At 34.9% G+C, this 22,181-nt stretch overlaps 1 protein-coding gene across 5 annotated transcripts in view; it reads left to right on the top strand.

Moving 5' to 3' along the window:
* TASOR (transcription activation suppressor) overlaps window positions 1–22,181 on the top strand; it is a 48,126-nt gene that overhangs the window by 13,438 nt on the left and 12,507 nt on the right. For 4 of the 5 annotated variants that reach the window (XM_025986069.2, XM_025986058.2, XM_025986063.2 and 1 more), the window contains exons 7-16: window positions 1,657–1,781; window positions 3,680–3,711; window positions 4,460–4,565; window positions 5,369–5,472; window positions 5,552–5,655; window positions 15,035–15,107; window positions 15,198–15,269; window positions 16,213–16,914; window positions 20,010–20,413; window positions 21,606–21,747. In XM_025986069.2, the coding sequence (XP_025841854.1) occupies window positions 1,657–1,781; window positions 3,680–3,711; window positions 4,460–4,565; window positions 5,369–5,472; window positions 5,552–5,655; window positions 15,035–15,107; window positions 15,198–15,269; window positions 16,213–16,914; window positions 20,010–20,413; window positions 21,606–21,747 (1,864 nt within the window). The remainder of the gene's footprint in view (window positions 1–1,656; window positions 1,782–3,679; window positions 3,712–4,459; window positions 4,566–5,368; window positions 5,473–5,551; window positions 5,656–15,034; window positions 15,108–15,197; window positions 15,270–16,212; window positions 16,915–20,009; window positions 20,414–21,605; window positions 21,748–22,181) is intronic. The other variant, XM_025986079.2, reaches the window with a different exon arrangement.

A 22,181-nucleotide genomic window follows, 5' to 3' on the forward strand; every position in this document is an offset into this window, starting at 1 on the left:
GAGAGAGAGAGAGGCAGAGACACAGGCAGAGGGAGAAGCAGGCTCTATGCACCGGGAGCCCGATGTGGGACTTGATCCCGGGTCTCCAGGATCGCGCCCTGGGCCAAAGGCAGGCGCCAAACCACTGCGCCACCCAGGGATCCCTCTTGCTCCTTTTTTTAAAAAACAGTTGTAAGTGAAACTTTTTTTTTTTTTTTTTAAAGATTTTATTTATTTATTCATGAGAGACACAGGCAGAGGGAGAAGCAAGCTCCATGCAGGGAGCCCGACACGGGACTCGATCCCAGGTCTCCAGGATCAGGTCCTGGGCTGAAGGCGGTGCTAAACCGCTGAGCCACCTGGGCTGCCCGAAACCTTTTTTTTAAATTGTAGTATAGTTGACTCTTAATACTCAGGGAGGCTTTTAGCAAAAATTATATTCACTAGTCTTCTGGGATGGCTCATTTGATTATCTTCTGGACAGTAGTTTCAGAAGGTAGCAGTAGGTTTTTCTTTTTCTTTTCTTTCTTTCTTTTTTATAAGTAGTATGTTTTTTTCTAGCAGAACTTGTAAACTGGCTTGACGTTTCCAAAAAATTTCCAGGCATTTTTAGAGCAGCAACATTACTGCAGTTGTTAGTTTCCCAAGGAAATGGACTTTGACGGACAATGCTTTGTTCATAAACTAGGGCATTCTTTTTAATGAAAATCACTAGTCCGCAAGTCACAAAATCCTAATGTTGTGAATAGGTGAAGGGGAGAGACAGATGGGTAGTAAGAAGAGAATGAACTACCTTTGTCACCTGCATTCATAATCTCTTCCACCTCCTCTTTGCTGCTTGGTCTGCAGTTGGAACCAATAATATGTTTTTCTTTTGAGATAACAAAATGCTAGATTTTGGTTGAGGTTGTGTAGCATTTTACTTTTTTGTTTTTTTTTTTTTCTATTTTTATTTTATTTTATTTTATTTATGATAGTCACAGAGAGAGAGAGAGAGGCAGAGACACAGGCGGAGGGAGAAGCAGGCTCCATGCACCAGGAGCCCGATGTGGGATTCGATCCCGGGTCTCCAGGATCGCGCCCTGGGCCAAAGGCAGGCGCCAAACCGCTGCGCCACCCAGGGATCCCGCATTTTACTTTTTTGTATCAAAATGACATTTCTGGGCTGACTTGGGAGGTTACAAATGTTCATTTGTACTTTTTTTTTTTTTTTTTAAGATTTTATTTATTTATTCATGAGAGACAGAGAGAGGCAGAGACATAGGCATAGGGAGAAACAGGCTCCCTGCAGCAAGCCTGATGCGGGACTCGATCCCAGGACTCCGGGATCACAACCTGAGCCAAAGGCAGATGCTCAACCAGTGAGTCACCCAGGTGCCCCCAGTTGTAACATTTTTATGAGGAAATTTGTTGCACATTCGCAGCGGTCAGCTCTTCAGAATTAAGCTTTTAGTGTATCTAAGATAGATAGGTACATAACATACAAACAAAAGCAGAATATATTATATCAAAATATAAAGTGCAAATTATTTTAAATATATTGGCAGTGCTTAAAGATAGTTTCTTTAGAGGTACTTTTCAATAGTGTTACATTTCTCAGAAATCAGGCAGATAAAGATTCCACTGTGTACATTTTGTCTTCCTACAGAAGTTAATTTTGCACTCTCTTATTTTTAGTATTATTTTTATGAGTATAGCTTTGATGAACTCAGGCGAAGACCAAGACACGTGTGTCCATATGCAGTTGTATCATTTACATACAAAGATGATATACAAACTCCAAAGTTTGTGCCTTCATCAAGGTAAGACTCATGAGTTTTAGACATCATCCAGAATATTATTTTACATGTCCTGCCCTGCTGAACACTGTATTTTCTTCCCATTTTTTTGTTACCTTGCAATTAATTAGATGCATGAGTGTTCATGATGACTTTTTAAAGGTCATTGTAGAGAACATAATTTATGTGGAGATACAAACTGCAGTTTATTTAAACTTGACCAGTTAACCTTTTTTCTTGATATTAAAGATTTGTATAGTTGAGTAAAATGCAGTTTTTAAAAGTGAAGTTTTATGTATTAGCTTTCCTAGAAATGGCGAGCTTCTACAAAAGACGCTCAAGTCCCATCTCAAACCGATTAAATCAAATGTTTATTAAGGAGGCTAGGCATTGGTAATTTTTAAAGCTTGTAGGTGATTCTAATTTTTAATGAATTGAGAATCACAGATGATTTCTTATAAGCTCTAATGTAAAGTGACCAAATATAAAGCAGTTTCCCTTATTTTTTTCCCATGTGGTGATTTCAGAAAAATGTTGGTGAAGTTGATACTTACTTAGAAATACTGTTTTAAAAAGCCACATTTCATGAAATACATATATATATATATTTTTTTAAATACATGTATTTTTGAGGTCAGTCTTTTCATTGGTTTTCCAGATCACATTATCTTGTCTTCATTTAAGTTGAGATCCAGCATTTTTTTTTTCATGTCAGCAAATAGCCCTGGTAACCATCCATCCATAGCCATAAGTAGCAATTCATATGACATCTAGACACTTGTGATTTTCATTTTTCTTGTGGCTCTGTATTTATGATTTCCATGATGTATTTACAATAGTGCATTTCAACAGTAATCTTTAAAAGACTCCCAGCACTTAATTATGAGGCCATACTTCTAGGAATAGTAACTATCTGCTAATTTTCTTTGCCTCTTCTTTGATTCCATCTTTTGATCTCTATATCATTTAAAACGAGCATTGATTAAACATTCTTGCTGTACATTGAATGCTGCCATGAATGCTTCTGCCACAAGGCCTCTGCATTTGCTGTTCTCTTGCCAATTAGCGGCATCATTTACACTTAACACTTTTATCAGATCTCTCCTTATCATTGAGGTCTTCCATGATTCTTATTTTTAACCCCATACCTTAAGTTGCTTTTTTTTCTCCATAGCACTTAAAACCATCATTGTCTGGTAAACTATATACTTAATTTTTTATTGTTGTCTGTCTTCTTCATGAGATTGTTAACTGTGTGAAGTTAGGGGCATTTTTCATCCTGGTAATCTATTACCTAGAACTGTGCCTGGTAAATAGTAGGAGCTTGGTAAATATTTATTAAATAGGTTTAACTTGTAACTAATTTAACATTAACATTTAATTTTTTAAAAATATTTTATTTATTTATTCCTGAGAGAGAGAGAGAGAGAGAGAAGCAGAGACACAGGCAGAGGGAGAAGCAGGATCCACGCAGGGAGCCCGACGTGGGACTCGATCCCGGGTCTCCAGGATTTCGCCCTGGGCTGAAGGCGGTGCTAAACTGCTGAGTCACCAGGGCTGCCCAAACATTTAATATTTAATAAATAAGTTTAAATATATATGGAGGCTATTTCTTCAAATCTCATCATTAAAATAATTCAGAGACTTTTATGGACTCTCTTCTGATGACTATTTTTGAGAAAAATAGCTCCCATAAATTTGGACAGATACAGTAATTTGATCCAAGAAGGTAACTGTTTTCTTCATGTGGACTTAGATCTATTAAATGTTGTAATAAGTAGTTAATATGTTCTTCACACTTGGATGAAGGACTTAATTTTCCTATATGTTACACTACTAAAAGTAGCACTTACGTCAAGGTCCTGAGTGTTAACCTTCTTGTTGTTACCAATCAGTAATTTTTTTTAAAAATTTATTTACAGATCTAACAGTTTCAATGCAGATAGAAACACAGGTAAGATTCTTTTATTTCTTTCCTTCAATTTTTTAAATTGAAAAAATAAGTACATAGAATAAGAAATAAGTGTTCTTCTTTTTATTTATAATGAACAAAAATTTGCAAAGTCTGAAAAAGGGCTGAGGCCATGTTATGATGTAGCATCAACATTTGGTTGTTCAAGCATAAGGTCTCGTTTGAGAAGCTACTGATACTATGAATAGTCCAAAGGATTTTAACACTTTGACAAAGGTAAAAAAATAAAACAAGCTTCGCAACTCAGCTTTTTAAAATCTATGTTTATCAGAGGTTTAGGATTCAGAAGACCTAGAGAAGATTAAAAACAATACTGACATTTTCTGTCATTCAGTTTCTCCACAATGAAAAGAGAGTAAGTAGAAGGTATGAGATGCTGTAGGAATTCATGTAGTTAACTGGATTTAATACAGTTGTCTTTGGAGGAAATGAGGGCACTAAATATATTGTCTTTGATCTTAAACTTTCAGATATGAAGACATTTAGACAAATTTGTTATTTTTTGGACCTGAAATAACCATGTGAAGGAAAAAATACTGAAAGAAAAATCCTAATATTTCTATTCTCTTGTAAATAGAAATGTCATGGGTTTATTTTGTTTTCTGTTGTTGTTGCTGTTCCTCTACTTAAACATTGTTTCTAGGTGTGTTTCCCTTATTTCTATCTAGCAAACATGTATTTGCTCCTGGGCTGCCAGTGGCTGAATTGTGTCATTATTCTTTTTATTTAGATAAATTTAACTACACCTTGTGGAAAGGACAGCTTTTAAATAAAGGAAAGCTTTTGTGTTATATTTCTCTGAGGTCAGCCACTCGTGCTTTTTTGCCTATCAAGCTGTAAGTATGTTATATTACAAGAAAATAGCAATTAGTGGTTGCTAATTATTCAGTTTCTTCTTTTGTTTTTTTATTCTTAAATTTTACTTTGGTTTGAAAGAATATAAATGTCTATTTGTTTTAAAAAAAATTGATAACTTAGGAGAGTTAGTTGGCAAAATGAGCCCTCTACCTTTCTGTCTTGGTTTGAGAGTGGGCTAAATAAATAGTCATACACATTTATGGCATAAAACTTTCTCTGAGTGATTTTAAATTTTAACAGTGATTTTTCAAAGTTTTATGCTAATTAAATATATATATTTTTTTCATTTAGCACATGATAGACTTAAAAGTTATCAGTTCTGTGTTGGAAACAGTTTTGATGTGGTGAGTTAAAATTTATAGACTGTTTTCAGTCCTGTGCAGCATATATTAGGATAGAAAGGTCTAGAATGATCATTTGCTATCACCTCAGTAAATATCATGGGCCTTCATAAATGTTTGAAGATTACTTTAACAGTTCATACTTGAATTGTCTTTAATAAAAAGACAGCCTTTTATCCTTTCTGTTTTAGTAAAAGTGGTATATAAGGTTAGCTTCTGGCTTAAAGTTGAAGGTTGGTGATACTGGCAGCCTTTTATATACTTCTGTGAATATATCTGGACTTCCATATCAAATCCTCTTTAGAATCACCTATAATATTAATAAATATGCTCTTCTGCTTTCCACCAAGATCCTCATATGAGTGGGGGCGGGGAGGAAATAACATTGATAGAGTTATACATACAGGTAAGGGAAACATGCTTTTTCAATTTTCTTTCAGTCCTGAAAAGTTAGATGTTGAAACAGTTATGAGTATTGATCATCTGAAACAGAAAATCCCTCCAGCACTATTTTATAAGGAAACATACTTAGGTCCAAGTGAAGGTAAGTAATTTAATTTTATTAAGATATATAAAAAGCAGATTTGATTTGAATATTTACTGTGTATTTTTTCTTATGTCAGTTTTGAAGAATGGAATGTATTGCAGCCTTTATGAAGTTGTAGAAAAAACGAGAATTGGAAGTAACATGGAGAGTTTACTACAAAAACTAGAGAAAGAAAAACTTGTGAGTGAAAAATTTTTAAATTTCCTCATTCTCCCTTAGAAATAAGCATTTGAATAAGTGACCAGATTATTTAAATTTATTTCATTTTTGCCTCTGAAAGTACCATAACGTCTCTTTGTTGCTATTTAGTGAACAGTTTTACTATGGCCTTTGATAGTCTTTTTATTTTAGCCATGACAGTAGACCTTCTGTAAGCCAGTCTTCCCCATGAATACAATCTTTATTGTATTTTGTGATGTGACAACATATATTTATTGAATACTATTTTCTTATGCTGAGTGTATACGTCAGTAAAGAATGAGATAAGGAGACTATTCTTTTGGATTATACAGAGTGATAAATGGAATTCCTCAGATAGATGTGGTGTGTTTCAGTAGACTCTGTGTCATATTTGAAGATTCAGAAAGAACAGGGTGCTTGGTGAGGTTGAAAAGAGATAAAGGAACACTAGAGTAGTTGGGGGAAAGTGGTAGGACATGAGACTAGGAAAATGTGTAGAGGACTGTGTCCTGCAGGGTCATGTAGGTGGTATTAAAATGTTTGGAAATTTGGATGTAATCTTAAGAGTAATTGGGTTTTAAAGGGAGTAGCATGAGGTTTTGATTATGTACACAACATGATCAGATCTGTGCTGTGGAAGTTTATTTGGTTACTCTTTAGATAATGAATTGAGGGGAGGGGAGGCAGGAAACTAGCATTACATTACTGGGTGGTAGTGGCTTGGAGAAGAAAGGTTAAGAGTGATGATAGAGATTGATTTAAGAGATACTTACTAGATAGTATCCAAGAATAGAGGGATAGGTCAGGCATCAGCTGTGATGGGTTCAGGAATGAACAGAAAATGAATATATGCTGTTATGTATAGTTTAACTGAAGGGGACAGGAGAGGAGCTATTTCAAGGTTTCTGTTAACCTGAGATAGATGAACTCATGTTTAAATGTTGATGGAATGTTTCAGTAGAGGGGAAGTTTTGCACAGATATGCTATGTGATACAAGTTTTTCAGTAGTTGACTTCCTTTTACTCCTACTTTGTTGAGCCTCAATTTCAAATTGTAGTCAAATGGAGGTTACTGTTAATGATTTTCAGAATTTGCAACTGCATTTTTAATGGCTTTGTAGAATTTCATTGTATACACATATATTTGCTTACCTAATCCATTGTTTATAGGTAGGAGAGTCAAATTGTATACAAAACTTAGAGGCAGAGTTTATACACTTAGGAATTGGTGGACATCTAACAATAACTTGTTAATTAACCAGCTAGAAATCTTGGGGGTAGGCATTTTAGAACACACACATGCATACACACACATACACATTCATTACATATGGATATACTTTTATATTTACATATCTTTTTTCTTCTAAAATAAAACTATTCCTCATGATCAAAACCTGTTTAATTCCAGAGTTCAGGGGATCCCTGGGTGGCTCAGTGGTTTAGCGCCTGCCTTTGGCCTAGGGCGCGATCCTGGAGTCTCGGGATCGAGTCCCATGTCAGGCTCCGGGCATGGAGCCTGCTTCTCCCTCCTCCTGTGTCTCTGCCTCTCTCTCTGTCTATCACAATTAAATAAATAAATAAATCTTTAAAAAAAAAAAATAATTCCAGAGTTCAGAAAGTGAAAGTTTTGGATAGTAGGTTTGGATATAATTAGATACTGGTTTATCCAAATCTGTTCCGTTCTTGCATTTCAGAGAATGAATATTGAGTCTTGGCAATGAGGAGTTTATCAGAAGATTATAACATCTGTTCCATTTCTAGTAGTAAGAATCAGGATAGGAAGATACTAGTATTTTCTTTCTTTCTTTCCTTATTATTTTAGGTTCTTGGAGGACTGGGTTTTCCCAGAAGTAAGATCTTACATCTTAGAGGACATGAGCATTCCACAAGGTCCATTACCTAAATGTAATGGACCCTAGATATTTTGTGTAGCTATCCCTTTTCCTGCAAACCTCATTGGGAATTATTCTAACTACAGCTACTTTCTTTATAGTCTAATGATGGGAGATGCGTTGAGGACTGTTGGGTTCTCAATAATTCTGTCTTGAATATGCACACGAAATGTTATGGATCAGAGATAGATTTAATGAATACATCACAGTAATTGTATTAGCCTTCCTTTGCCCCGGTCTTTAGCCTTAGGGCAACCCAAAGAAAGACCAATCAAACAGGCAACAGATGAGGTAAAATGATTTCTCTTGGCTTATTAAAGGAAGAAGGCCACTATCTCCTTCCCCTCCTGGAAAGTTCTCTTTGAAAATGTAAAGAGCATTACATATTAATTACAACCCTGTAGTAAATAAATAAATCTTTTCAGGAGCTGTTTAGCCCTCTGGGACCTAAGGACATCTCCAAGTTTCTGGGACTCATTCATCCTTGAAATATACATACATAAGTCTTCTGGCACCTTGGGGCTTAATATAGGAATTAATTGTGCTGTAACCTCTTGACCTTCTTGTGTACCCACTTGGCATTCTCAGGGAGATAAGGGAAATTTAATTATCCTTTTCGATCAGAGCAGTTATTTAGATAATTGGCTACAGATCTAATTCTTAAAGTATATGAGAAGTAAAAGATTTCTAGAGGAAATGAAAGCAATTATTCCCTATCTTTGTATTTACTTTTCTGTGTATCAGCAGGCTAGTTTTGGTGGAGGAGCACTGAGAAATCTAGGGAAATTTTCTCACAGGGAGATTTATTATGTGAATATGATTATATTGAGCTCTCTTGTGGTAAGGCATAAGTTAATAATTCTTAGAACTAACTTAATATTAAAAAAAAAGAACTAGCTTAAGGAAAATGATGGATGTCGCTAAATTTGAATGTTGTTTCTAATGTGAACATTCTGTATATCTCCTGGTGTATATGTACAGGTTTTTCTCTTGGGTATAGATCTAGTATATTGGATTTATTTATAAGTAAAATTATTGAATCATAACATATACACGTGACTGGCTTTACAAGATAATGCGATAATTGTTTTAAGTGTTGGTACCAATATATATCCCCTGCTACCAGCAAGTTCTCATCAATTCACACAGTCGCTGGTACAGATTGTGGCAGAGTTTTACCAATCTGGTAGTTGTGAAATATATTGTACTGGGATTTTAGCCTGTATTTTCCTAAAATATGATGAGTTGATCATCCTTTTATAAATTTCTTAGTGTTCACTTGCCTATTTTTCCTTGTGTTTTCTTAATAATTTGAGGAATTTGATACATATATTTTGGGTACTAACAGTGAGGTATGTGTGCTAGAATTTTTTTTTCATAATCTGTGCTTGCCTTTTTTATTTTACTCATGGTGGTTTTTTTTTTTTTTTTTTTGAAGAACAGATGTTCTTAATGTAATTAACTTTATCTCCCTGAATGTGAAGCACTTTGTGGCCTCTTTAAGAAATCTTTCCTTACCCCTAGATCTTACAGGTATTGCCCTGTGTTTTCTTCTGAATGTGTTATGATTTCGCCTAAGGCACTTAAGTCCTTAAATAAATAGTTTTGGGTTTGTTTTTGTTTTTGTTTTTGTTTTGTTTGACAATATAGGAACCCAACTTCATTTTTCCCCAATGTGAGTAACAAGTTGTTCCTGAATCATTTATTGAATAGTCCCTCCTTTCTCCACTAAGAAGCCTTGATTGGAGGTAGGGCCAACTGCCCCACTTTTTTCATCCTTTTTGGTTTAGGAGTGTTTAGCTATTTGAGACGTAGCTTTTTTCAAGAACTTAAGTTTCAGCTTTACTTTTTAAAAAAAAAAATTTAGAATCAGCTTTTAAGTTCCCCCTCCCAGCCCTCTCACCTTGCCCGCAAAAAACCCTATTGGGATTTTTTTTAATTGAAATTTTGTTAGGTCTATAGATCAAGTTTAAGAGAATTGATATCTTTTGTGTACTGTCTTATCCATGAACAAGATAGCTCTTTACTCCTTTAGGGTATTCTTTTAATAGAGTTTTATAGTTTTCTGGATACACATCTTGGTTATTTTTTGTTCAGTTTATCCAGGCATCTTACTATTTTTGATGCTATTATAAACAGTATTTTCCATTTGGGTTCTTTTTCTATTTGTTAGGTATATAAAAATGTAATTGGTATTTATGTTGATTTTATGTTAGATCAGTGTATGAAATTTAAGTAATTTTTTTTTGTACATTCTTTGGGATTGCTATATAGGCTTTATTATCTGGGAGCAACATTGTTTTGTTTCCCTCCTCCTCCCTCTAGTCCTTAAGCTTTTTATTTCTCCTTCTTGTATTACTGTGTAATCTAGGATCTCTAGTACAATGTTTTTGTTGTTGTTGTTTTGTTTTGTTTTTTAATTTTATTTATTCATGAAGAGACGCAGAGAGAGAGAAAGAGACAGGCACAAGGCACAGGCAGAGGGAGAAGCAGGCTCCGTGCAGGGATCCCAATGTGGGACTCTGTCCCAGGACCCTGGGATCATGGCCTGAGCTGAAGGCAGACACTCAATGGCTGAGCCACCCAGGCGTCCCTAGTACAATGTTTAATAAAGGTGGTAGTGGTAGGCATTCTTGTCTTTTTGATTTTAAAAAGAACATATCTAACATTAATCATTAAGTAGGAAGTTTGCAGTAGGTTTTTCACAGATATCTTTACCAGTTTAAAAATTTCCTTCAGGGATCCCTGGGTGGCGCAGCGGTTTGGCGCCTGCCTTTGGCCCAGGGCACAATCCTGGAGACCTGGGATCGAGTCCCACATCAGGCTCCCGGTGCATGGAGCCTGCTTCTCCCTCCGCCTGTGTCTCTGCCTCTCTCTCTCTCTCGGTGACTATCATAAATAAATGAAAAATTAAAAATTAAAAATAAAAAAAAAATAAAAATTGCCTTCATTATTTTTTTTAACCATGATGGGTTTTGAATTTTGTTAAATGCTTGGGCCAGGGGCATTTATCAAGATCGTAACATGGTGTATTGGTGTATTAGGGTTTTCCAAAGAAGCAGAACTAATAGGATGTACATATGGAAAGAGATTTATTATAAAGAATTGGCTCACAGAATTATGGAGGCTAAAAAGTTCCAAGATTTACAGTCAGCAAGCTGGAGATTCGGGAGAACTTATATGTTCAACTCATCTAAAAATACTCTCAGAAATAGCAAGAATAAGGTTTGACCAAGTATCTGGACACGTTGTGACCCAGTCAAGTTGACATGTAAAATGCACCATCATATATAGAATTTAGCTTACAGGCTTATAAAATGAATTATATTTTATCTTTTTCCGGTATTAAACTGTATTTGTGTTGCTGATTAAGAATACCAACTCCAGTGGCCCTGTGTGGCTCATTCAGCTAAGATCTGACTCTGATCTCAGCTCAGGTTTTGATCTCATGGTCATGAGTTGAAGCCTTGCCAGCATGGAGCCTACTTTTAAAAACAAACAAACAAACAAACAAACAAAAAACACCAACTCTTTTTTTTTTCTTTTAAATGCATGGTTTGATCTGTGGATGGTTATTTTTAGGAATTTTGTATCAGTGATGATGAGTGAGATTGACCTGCAATCTTTCTCATACTGTCCTTATCTAGTTTTTGTATCAACATCTGCTAGTTTCTCAGAATTGAGTCAGGTAGTATTTCTCATTTTGCAAAAGATGGATATATATGTATGATTAAGATCTATTTTTTGGATGTTGGCTAGCACTTAACTACAAAACTGTGTCATTCATATATGGATGATTTTATTTTTTTTATTTTTTTTTTTATATATATGGATGATTTTAAAGTATTCAATTTAGTGTTTAAACTTTACAGGCTTTCTGTTTTTTCTCAAGAAAGTTTGGTTTTTAGGGATTTGTCCATTTTTTCTACGTTTTTGTGTTTATTGTGATAGTCATTTATATAGACTCTTATTAATAGCTGCTGTGAGCATTATTATGTGATAATATTTTCATTATGCTTTCCCTGGTTAGTCACTTTCACCAGAGGTTTGTCTATTTTATTAATCAAATATGGTTTTAACTTCTGTTACAGCTTTGTTTTACTCTTACTAGTTTTAGCTGTTTTATTAACTCCTACTTTTGGGGGTTCATTTTGTAATTTCTGCCTTCTTAAGTTGGAAAAATGTTCAATGAATTTTGAGTTCCAAATACTGCTTTAGTTGCATTCCACAAGAGTACTTTTGTTTTTTTCTAATTTAATTGTTATAATCAGAACAGGTGGTAATTATTGAAAATTTATTGATACTTGATGTAAAACTGACATTGTGGTCAGTTTTTTAACATGCCCCTGGGTAGATTTACCCCCCCCCCCCCCCCCCCAAAAAAAGTGTCTTCCTTAATTGTTAGAAACTGGGTACACAATTCTGGGTTGACAGCTATTTTCTCTTAGCACTTTGACTATATTACCGTATCTTTTGGCATCTGTCTTTGTTGAGAGGTTAGTTCTTAGTCTAATTATTACTCCTTTGTCGGTTGTCATCTTTTTTGTTTGCTTTTTTAATCTTTGGTGTTTTGCAGTTACATATCTAAGTATAGATTTTTCATTTATCCAACTTGCTGTATATTCTTTAGTATCTGGATTTACATATTCATTTCTGTAAATACAGTTAGTTACTATCTGATTAATTCTTCATTCTGTTTAGACTTTCTAGGACCCTAGAGTATCTTATGTCAGGTCTTTTCATGATGTACTTGATATCTGAACTTTTGTGTTTTACATCCACTTGTTTCTCAGTGTGCTGCATTCTGAGTATTTCATAGCTGTCTTCTAGCTTACAAATTCTGTGTTTAGCTGTGTCTAATTTGCTGTTTAATTCATGCATGGAGTTTCTTATATCACATAGTTTTTATTTCTAAACAAGTATACTTGATTATTTTTGAGATATGCCTGGTCTTTTCTTTTTTTGGGACAGATTCTTAACTTTTTCATTAACACTTACTTGAGTACCTGTTATGTGTCAGGCACTGTTACAGGAGGTAAAAGTTATATTCTGATACTTTATGATTTTATTTATTTATACATGAGAGATACAGAGAGAGGCAGAGACACAGGCAGAGGGAGAAGTAGGCTCCATGCGGGGAGCCTGATGTGGGACTCAATCCCAGGATCACGCCCTGAGCCAAAGACAGATGCTCAACTGCTGAGCCACCCAGGCATCCCTCCTTGGTATTTTTTTAATTGAAATAAACTTCACTTTAAGTGTACACTTTTTTTTTTTTTAAGTGTATACTTTTTGAGTGATTTTTAGTGGATTCACAGTATTATGCAACCATCACCACTATTTTCAGAACATTTTGATCACCCCAGAGAGCAACCTCATACCCATTAAGCATACACTCTGCATTTTTTTCTTTAGTTCCTACTAACTATGAATCTACTTCTGTCTTTATGGATTTGTCTGTTTTAGACATTTTATACATGCGGTATGTGCCTGGCTTCTTTCACTCAGCATAGTAATATTTTTTAAAGATTCTTTTTATTTGAGAGGGGAGGAGCAGAGAGAGAGACTCTTCAAGTAGACTCCCCACTGAGCATGGAGAGCCCTATATGGTGCATAAGCTCACGATCCATGGGATCATGACCTCAGCTGAAACCAAGAGTTGGTCGCTCAACTGAATGAGCCACCCAGGCCTCCCTCTTAGCGTAATACTTTTATGTATCGGTACTTGATTCCTTTCTTATGGCTGAACAGTATTTTCTTTCTTTCTTTTTTTTTTTTTTAAGATTTTATTTATTTATTCATGAAACACACGAGAGAGAGAGGCAGGGACACAGGCAGAGGGAGAAGCAGGCTCCATGCGGGGAGCCCAATGCAGGACCGGATGCAGGGTCTCCAGGATTTGGCCCTGGGCTGAAGGCAGCGCCAAACCGCTGAGCCACCCGGGCTGCCTTAACAGTATTTTCTTATGTGGATAATACCATATTTTGTCTATTCATCAATTGTTTCCACTCTTTGGCTGTTATGGATAAGCTGCTATGATAATTTGTATACCAGTTTTTCTGTGAGCATGTTTTCGATTCTGCCAGTTATTTCTTTAAGCATCCATACCTATTATTTTATATATTATATTTAATAATTCCAATTTTAAGTCCTTGGATGTTGGAATCTGTTGTTTCTGCTAAATTTTAGAGTAGCTTATTTCCTCTTAGTTTATGAGCTTGCTGTTTTATATTTTTAACATTTTTTTTTTAAGATTTTTTAATTTATTTTTAATTTTTTATTTATTTATGATAGTCACAGAGAGAGAGAGGCAGAGACACAGGCAGAGGGAGAAGCAGGCTCCTTGCACCGGGAGCCCGACGTGGGATTCGATCCCGGGTCTCCAGGATCGCGCCCTGGGCCAAAGGCAGGCGCTAAACCGCTGCGCCACCCAGGGATCCCTTTAACATGTTTTTAAGATTTTATTCTATTATTAGATTTTGTGTCTGTCATGTTTAGTTCTTTACTTCCATTTTGCATACAATTGTAGTAGCTCATGAACTTTCTTCACATTTATGTTGTTTTCTTTCCTCCTCCTTCACAGTGCTGTTGGAGTTTTTTTGTTGTCATTTTTTGAACTCCAGTTTGAAAGGGTGTGTATACTCTTGAGGGCATTCCTGGCCAACCTGGCATTCTTGTCTTTTTACAGTTGAGCCTAGGATCTTTCCTTCTAGACTTATACGTTTGGCCTAGTCTGTCATCACCCTTTTGCTAGTCATAAGTACTCTACTGCCTGCAAATTGTTCCCTCAATTATAACTCTGCCTTTGCTTACGATGTTCACTCTATTGAAATATCCTTCCCATAATTTTGGGCTCTTGGCGATGTTCCCATCCTTCAAAATCCACCTGAAGTATACTCTCAGTACCTTTTCCAGCTATAAAGTGTATTTTTTTTCTCTTCCTGTTATTTTGTATTATCTTTTTGAGAACTTCTCTGTCTTGTGTTGCTTGTCTTTGAAGTTATTTCTGGCAAGGCAGATTGCCTTAGGTTGAAAGGTGTTTATTAACTATGTGAAGAATTAGATTCTAAAAATACATTTCATTTGAGATTAGCTTGATTTCATGAAAGGCAGTACTTATGCTACCAACATCTAGCACACTGCCTTGACAATTAATAACATGTCTTTTGAATTGTGAGGAAGATATTTGAAGTCTTTAATTTGGTCCTTGTATTTGAGCTTCATGGAAAAATCAAGTTGGTCTTAATTAGGGAAATTCGTTCAGTAATATTTTCCTGTTATTGTTTGTATGAGAAAACTAGGGAATTTTTGTTTGATTGGAATCTTGTTAATCAGTAGAGTTTTTAATTTGGTAGCAATATTTTTCCTAAAGAAAGATGATCAATAACTTGTTTTCTTCATAATTAGTTGAAACTGCTATGTGCCTGCCTTATGATGAGTAATAATAAAGCAGATTCAACTTCTTCCCTCTTCCCAAAATTCAGGTTCTTGTTAAACCTTTGGGAGACCGAGGATACCTTTTTCTTCTTTCTCCATGTCAAATGGTTTCTCCATATGGTAGGTGATTGCTTTAATTTTTACAGTTCCTTAATTTTTTTCATGAGAACATATTGCTAATCAATTTGGCTTTTTTTTTTTTTTTTTTAGAACATCAAACTGCCAAGTCTCGAGTCCTACATGCTTTATTTCTATTTCAAGAATCTAGAGGCATAGTTCCTTGTAAGTTCTTTGAATATCTAAATCCAGTCACTGATAGATACTTAAATTTCATTGAGATTTTCCAGATAACTCAGTAAGCATTTTGTTTCTTATATTTTAGAAAATATTAGGGGTATTAAGAGATATTAGCAGAATAAAACATAAGTTATATATGATTTGATTTTTTTTTAACAAAAAATTATTTGGGTGTGATCAGTGTTTTCACTAAATATTGTAATTATTAAAATACTGTTGCTTTGTTTTTTAGTGTTTTGTATTAATCTTTTCTAGCTGAGTTAAGTTTTGCATTCAAATTTTAGCAACAGTAAAAGAATCGTGCTAGGTTAAATTTACGCCATTTAAAATTAATAAAAAATTTTCACATTGATGTTAGAGAAAATTTGCTATTCACTGTTTTTAAAAACATACTGGAATCCCATATTAAGGTTAAATTCCCACTGATGGGTTTCACTGTTAGATTAAGAATGACATTTCCAAAAAAAAAAAAAAAAGAATGACATTTTCAGTTGTAGCCACCGGGTGCCTATATGCTTACTTATGAGGGTAGAACATTTATGTAAAGTTAAACTTGTTATAGTAGGAAGGAGTGACATTGCTATCATTTGCAGGATTCTCTTGCTAGGAGCCTCAGATCTTGCCCTGCTTCTTTATCTCTCCTTATATTTTGCTTACCACCAGTTGAATTGCCTAGGGACAGTAAGAAATGAAGATCATCAGTGAAATGGGTGTTTTTCCCTTTAAAATATCTTCTGCAGTTTTTATTATTGGCCTGTTTTTAAAAGCAAACTCTTCATTTATTTCTATACTACATATATGTATTAGGTTACATACTGCTAGTTTGGTTTACCATTAATGTATGAATGTTGCATTTCTTTTTGACAACGTGTAGATGTGTATTTGATTCTTGATGGCTAACGTGATTTGCTTTTTTGTTTGTTTACAGCACAAAAAGGTTCAACTAATGCAGCACCACAGAAGAGACACGAGAGCATGACAGATGTATTAAAAATAACTCAGTTTTTACAGTTTGCTTTGATTCAGTGTCGAAAGGAATTCAAAAATATAAATACTATAAATTTTCATTCTGTTGTTGAAAAGTATGTAAATGAATTTTTTAAACGAGGTTTTGGTTCAGGTAAACGAGAGTTTATCATGTTTCCGTATGATTCACGATTAGATGATAAAAAATTTTTATACTCAGCTCCAAAAAATAAATCCCATATTGATAATTGTTTGCATGCCTATATTTTTCGGCCTGAGATGTATCAGTTACCAATTTGTAAATTAAAAGAGCTTTTTGAAGAAAATAGAAAACTTCAACAATTCAGTCCACTATCAGACTATGAAGGCCAAGAAGAAGAAATGAATGGTACAAAAATGAAATTTGGAAAACGAAATAACTCAAGGGGTGAAACTATTATACCTAGAAAGCAGAAGTCTTCTCATTCTTTGGATTATGATAAGGATAGAGTCAAAGAATTGATTAATTTAATTCAGTGTAGGAAAAAAAATGTGGGTGGGGACTCAGACACAGAAGATATGAGAAGCAAAACTGTCTTGAAGAGGAAGCTTGAGGACCTACCTGAAAATATGAAAAAGCTCGCCAAAACCAGTAATTTATCTGAAAATTGCCATCTGTATGAAGGTAAAAATATCAGGTTGCTTTTGTATAGTATAAAAAATAACCAAAAATATAATAAAGTAGTTTTGTCCTTTCCCCTAGTACAGGGCTCTGCAAATTACAGCCTCAGAGGCAAATCCAGCCTGTCCCTTGTTTTTATAAAGAAAATACGTCAGATTTCTGAATTGTGTAGTTGAGGCTAATATGAGGAAAATAAAGTATGCTCAGCTATTATCCTATTAATTGGAGTTCTTGGCCTTATATCCCTTTAATTTTATGGTTGGAAAAGTACATTGAATATTGGGTTTTCTTAGCATATTGCTGTGAAAAGGAATCTTCTGAGTTTTAAAATCAGATTTCTTAGGGGTATACAGATTTTTTCACATCTCAGGAGCTCAGTAATATGTTTGCCTTTTTCTTTTTTCTGTTTTTCTTTATTTTGTTTTAGTTGACAGTAAAAGAAATGGGAGACCCTTCTCTTAAAAGAGTGTGTTTCATTATTGCAAGTACTCTAAAACATTTTTTAATGTTTTAAAATAAGCATGAAATGTGTTCTTTGAGTTCAGGGACCTTGTAATTTTGTGCTGCTGCTGTTCTTGTTTATGGCAGATCTTAGTATTCTATTTTTGTTTCTTACTAAGCAGTTTAACTTGTATATGTTCAAATTCAGTGTGTCTCAGAAAAGACTAGGTTAAATCAATGTTTTTATTATACTGTTTTCTGAGCAATTGGTGCTTGTGTCCTCAGTTACTTTTCAATTATCTGTTCTCCTTTACTTCCTCTCTTTCTGCACATATGATAGCCACTAGCCCCATGTTGTTATTTACGTTTAAATTAAAATTAAATAAAAATTCATTTCATGCACTATATTGAAACATTTTAGAAGCCGTACCACTGTATTGGAATAGCAAAAATGGGGAACATTTCCATCATTATAGAAAGTTCTATTTGACAGGGCTGTGTCTTCAGTAACTTTTAAGTGTTTTTTTTTTTTTTCTTCACGTGACCTGTGTTCGCTTTTTCTTTCCAACATTTTCCTCTTGCTCTTACCTCTTGGGTGGCTTTCCTGGCATCTGTCACCCATTTCAGTATCATGTTCTTCAGTCTCAGCTTTGTATTTGTCTTTTCAAAGGTATTTTTATAGACCAGCCAGTTCCACCTGGGTAACCATGTTTCCCACCCTTTTTTTTTTTTTTTTTTTAAACATATTCCTTGATTAGGGTTCATATCTCTCCTTGGAATGTCATGGTCAGCCCTTTACACTTCTTACTTCCTGAAGCGTCTTTCATTTCTCTCAAGCCTCATATCTCCGCGGTTCAGATCCCTCCCTAGCTTTCTGGCTGTTCTGCTTCTTGATGGTTTTTATTTCCTTTTGCTTCCGCCATGCTGAACCTGTTGATATTTACTGATCTGCACTGTCTTAACACTGTTGACCTGTGTCTTGAGAATTAAGTGCTTACTATGTGCCAGGTGCTGTACATACATGGACTCAGTTCAAGTGGTAGACGTTATTATTCTTAATTTACAGATGAGAAAACCCATCTCCAAGAAGTTGAATAATTATCCCTAAGGTTATAACTTAGCTGTGTCTGGCTCTAAAACATTGTTCCTAAACTTGGCTGTATTTACTAGCACTGAGAACATAATGGTCAAGATACTTAAATTTTAGTACTATTTAAGCTGATAATTGGCTAATTTTTTTATGTGTGAAAAAATAGTTGTAGGTGACCACAGGTTTTATCAATAATTGAAATGGTGGGAAAACTGTACTAATAGGCCAAAGGAGAAGTAGGTCAGGGGAGAAGGGGGAGATAGGTTAAACTGGAACTGGTGACAGACTTGCATTTATAGGTGTTCCTCATTTGTGTTTCTTTTTAGTCATTGTATATACTTTTGATTTTTGAAAATAGAGATTTAAAGGTTGGTTTCTAACTTTTAAAATACCCTCATCTTGATTTGCTAGTAAATCCACTCATTTCATAAGAGGTAGCCTATCTTCACTACCCCCTTTTACATTAATTTTTTCGAGATCTGACTTCTATATATATATATGTACCCTTTTTAAAGGCACAGTTTAAAGATGAATTTTGATAGCTAGTTGCTACCACATCAACATGTAGAACATTTTCATTACCCCCAGATTTGCCTTGTACTCCTTTGTAATCTCACCCCACCCCACCAGTGATCTGCTTTCTGTTTCTATATAATAGTTTTTCCACTTCTGTGATTTTATAATTCATATAGTGGGAATTATATAGGTTATACTATGCTGTTTCCTTTTTTTTTTTTTTTGCCATGGTACATTATACCCTGCATAAATTGGAAATCATTGGAAATCCTGACATCTATCTAGGCTTTATCCCCCTTCAGCATTAAAAGGCACATGACTTTCTGAATGTTTTTTCCCTTTGCAGGTTTTAATATAGTGATTGTACAGAGTACCCAGATTTATACCTGCTTGTAACCATGTCTTAACATGTTTTCTTTCATAGTGTTTTTTGTCTTAGTGCAAGTTTGGTATAGATTTCTTGAGGATGATTTTGTATCTCCAGTATCTTAGCATTGTTATGAAATTAACTGAGTCATTCAAGATAAAGTTTTAGATTATAAGTATCAGTTATCTTAAAGACAAAATCTAATAGGCATAGAGGAGATAGAAATCAAGCCATATTTTTGAGGTTTTTTTTAGTAGAGTTCAATGTAATCTGCATATCCTCCTAACACTTTGCAAAAGAAGTACAGATATTTTATCTGTTTTCAAGTCAGACAAAACTAGGATTAAACTGATTGGGATTTTGGTAGTAGAGTTTAAGGTAACTATAGCACAGGTATTAATATATATTACCCATACTACCAACATGGTATCTGAGCTCTTTTCTCCATTAATACAATTTTCAAATTATGAAAATAAACTTTCATTTATGGGAATTTTTAGCTATGCAAAATTGTAGAATCAGTTATATTTGTAAAGAAAAGGATGAATATACTTCTATAATCTAAGCCAGTTGTTGCCCATAAATATCTTATAGTTAATCTTTAGGTATATTTGATTTTTAAGTTTTTATGCTAGCATTCCAAACTTAACTTTAAAGATAGTTTTTCTTTCTCTTCCCCTTCAGAGTCTCTGCAGCCTATTGGCTCTCTTGGGCATGATGCTGATTTGAGACAGCAGCAGCAGGATACCTCTAGCTCTGGTGTTGCTGACATCCATCGGCTATTTAATTGGCTATCAGAAACACTAGCAAATGCACGTCATTCTGATGCATCCTTGACAGACACGGTTAACAAAGCCTTAGGATTGAACACTGATGATCACTATGAAGAGCTGAGGCAAAAGCATGAGTATGAGTTGAACTCTCCAGATAAGAAAGAATATGAGCAGCCTACTTGTGCAAAAATTGAAAATGTGCATTTTAAGGGTACTCAGAGCCCATTGCTAGAAATTGATACATCATTGTTAAAATATCCTGTTGCTCTTTCTACCAGTGAAGCAGGCACTGACCATAAACTACATTTGAAAGAAGTAAGCCTATGTCTTTTGATTATCTTTGTTGCTTTTGTGAATGTATGTCTGAAAGAGGACGTAGGTGTGGTTCAATGGGGTTTTTTCCCTTTCAAAAAGAAATAAAATACACATTGCAATAAAATTATCTTTCCAGGGTAGTTAGTACTTCTAAGTTATTCCTTGTTATAAAGTGTAAGTGCAGAAGTAGCAGTTTTCCTTCCAGCTTATAGGATTATGTATACTAACTTATATATAGTTAGTAAAATTGAATCCTCAAAAGATTGGCTTTCTGCTGGCAGTACTAGAACCCAAAAGTGAGGTTGATAAGGTGACCAAAGCCAGTGTGTCACTATTAAAAATAAGATTAGGTATTTCGTATTTTTCATGCAAATGGGAATGGAAAGTGACAGGACATCCAGTTTATGATACGACGTTGGAGAGTACTGATCCCTAGCTAAGAAGCGGTTTTGTCTTCCCCAGAGAGTGACTGCATCTCTGGGTAATAACAAGATGGCACCATTTTCCTAGGGGCTTATTTTTAATTTACTGTTCCCTCCTATTTCTCCTCCTTGCCTTTGAATAAAAGTCATATGCACGTGCCCAGACTCTCCATTTAGTTTTAGGATATTTTAGGGGGAGGATGATGGCAGGAGACTCACTTAGGGAAGTATGTAACTTATGTAACTTATATTAATGACATTTCCTGGCATATTTAATATTCTAAATTGGGTCAATGGCAGCGTGGGCTGAACCCCACCCACTGCCTTTTTTGTAACTAAAGTTTAATGGAACACAGCCATGCCCATTTATTTAGGTATTGCTTCTGGCTGCTTTTGCCACTACAGTGGCGACTTGAGTATCTGGCCCACAAAACCAAAAATATGTGGTGCTTTACTAATAAAAACTTACCTGCTCTAAATCAACATCAAATTATGTTTTGAGGGAAAACATGTTTTAATTTAAGACTAGAGTATTTTAACTTTGCCATGCTGATTTTACTCCCTTGTAATGTTTAGATTGAAGGTTGTGGATTTGCTAACAAAAAAACAGAACATGTGACTCTTGGTCTCAGGGTTGTGAGTTCAAGCCCCACATTGGGTTTGGAGCCTACTTAAAAAGAAAGTTTTGTTTTGTTTTTAAGAAAGTTGTTTATTCTGGACATAAAAATGAATCGAAAAGAAAGCTATTGAATATGTACTCTAATTTTTAGGATCCAAATTTAATTAGCATGAATAATTTTGAAGATTGCAGTTTGTGTCCCGCTGTTCCCATTGAACATGGATTCCGTAGACAATCTAAGTCAAACAATGTTGAAGAGACTGAAATACATTGGAAACTGATTCCAATTACAGGTAAGAAAAGTATACTGGGACTTTGGTTGGCTTGGTTTTACTGAGGGAGCAGTTTCCTGAAGGGCTTCATCTTTTCTAGATTCCATTCTTGGGTTACTAGGTGGCTCATCTTACTTGGCTCTGACATCTTCATATCTCATTTTGAGCAGTTTAGAATTCACCTTGATTATTGCTGGTTTGGTCAACATCAGCAAGTATCTGCAAAACAGCCTATGAAAGCAGAGGGATTTAAAACATACTTAACCTTCCCAATGCAGTTTAGCATGCAGACTTCCAAATGAAAATTGTTGGCAGAAATTTGAATTTCTAATAAGGTAAAGTAGTGACAAAGATGAAATGATGGTCTTTGGGGAAGCGGACTAAATGCAGTCTTCATTAGAGTATACTTCATAACAAGCTATCATCTAAGAAGTGGTCATGTTGAGGTTCATCTA

Source organism: Vulpes vulpes, chromosome 9, assembly GCF_048418805.1.
Source record: "Vulpes vulpes isolate BD-2025 chromosome 9, VulVul3, whole genome shotgun sequence".
Lineage (NCBI taxonomy): Eukaryota > Metazoa > Chordata > Mammalia > Carnivora > Canidae > Vulpes > Vulpes vulpes.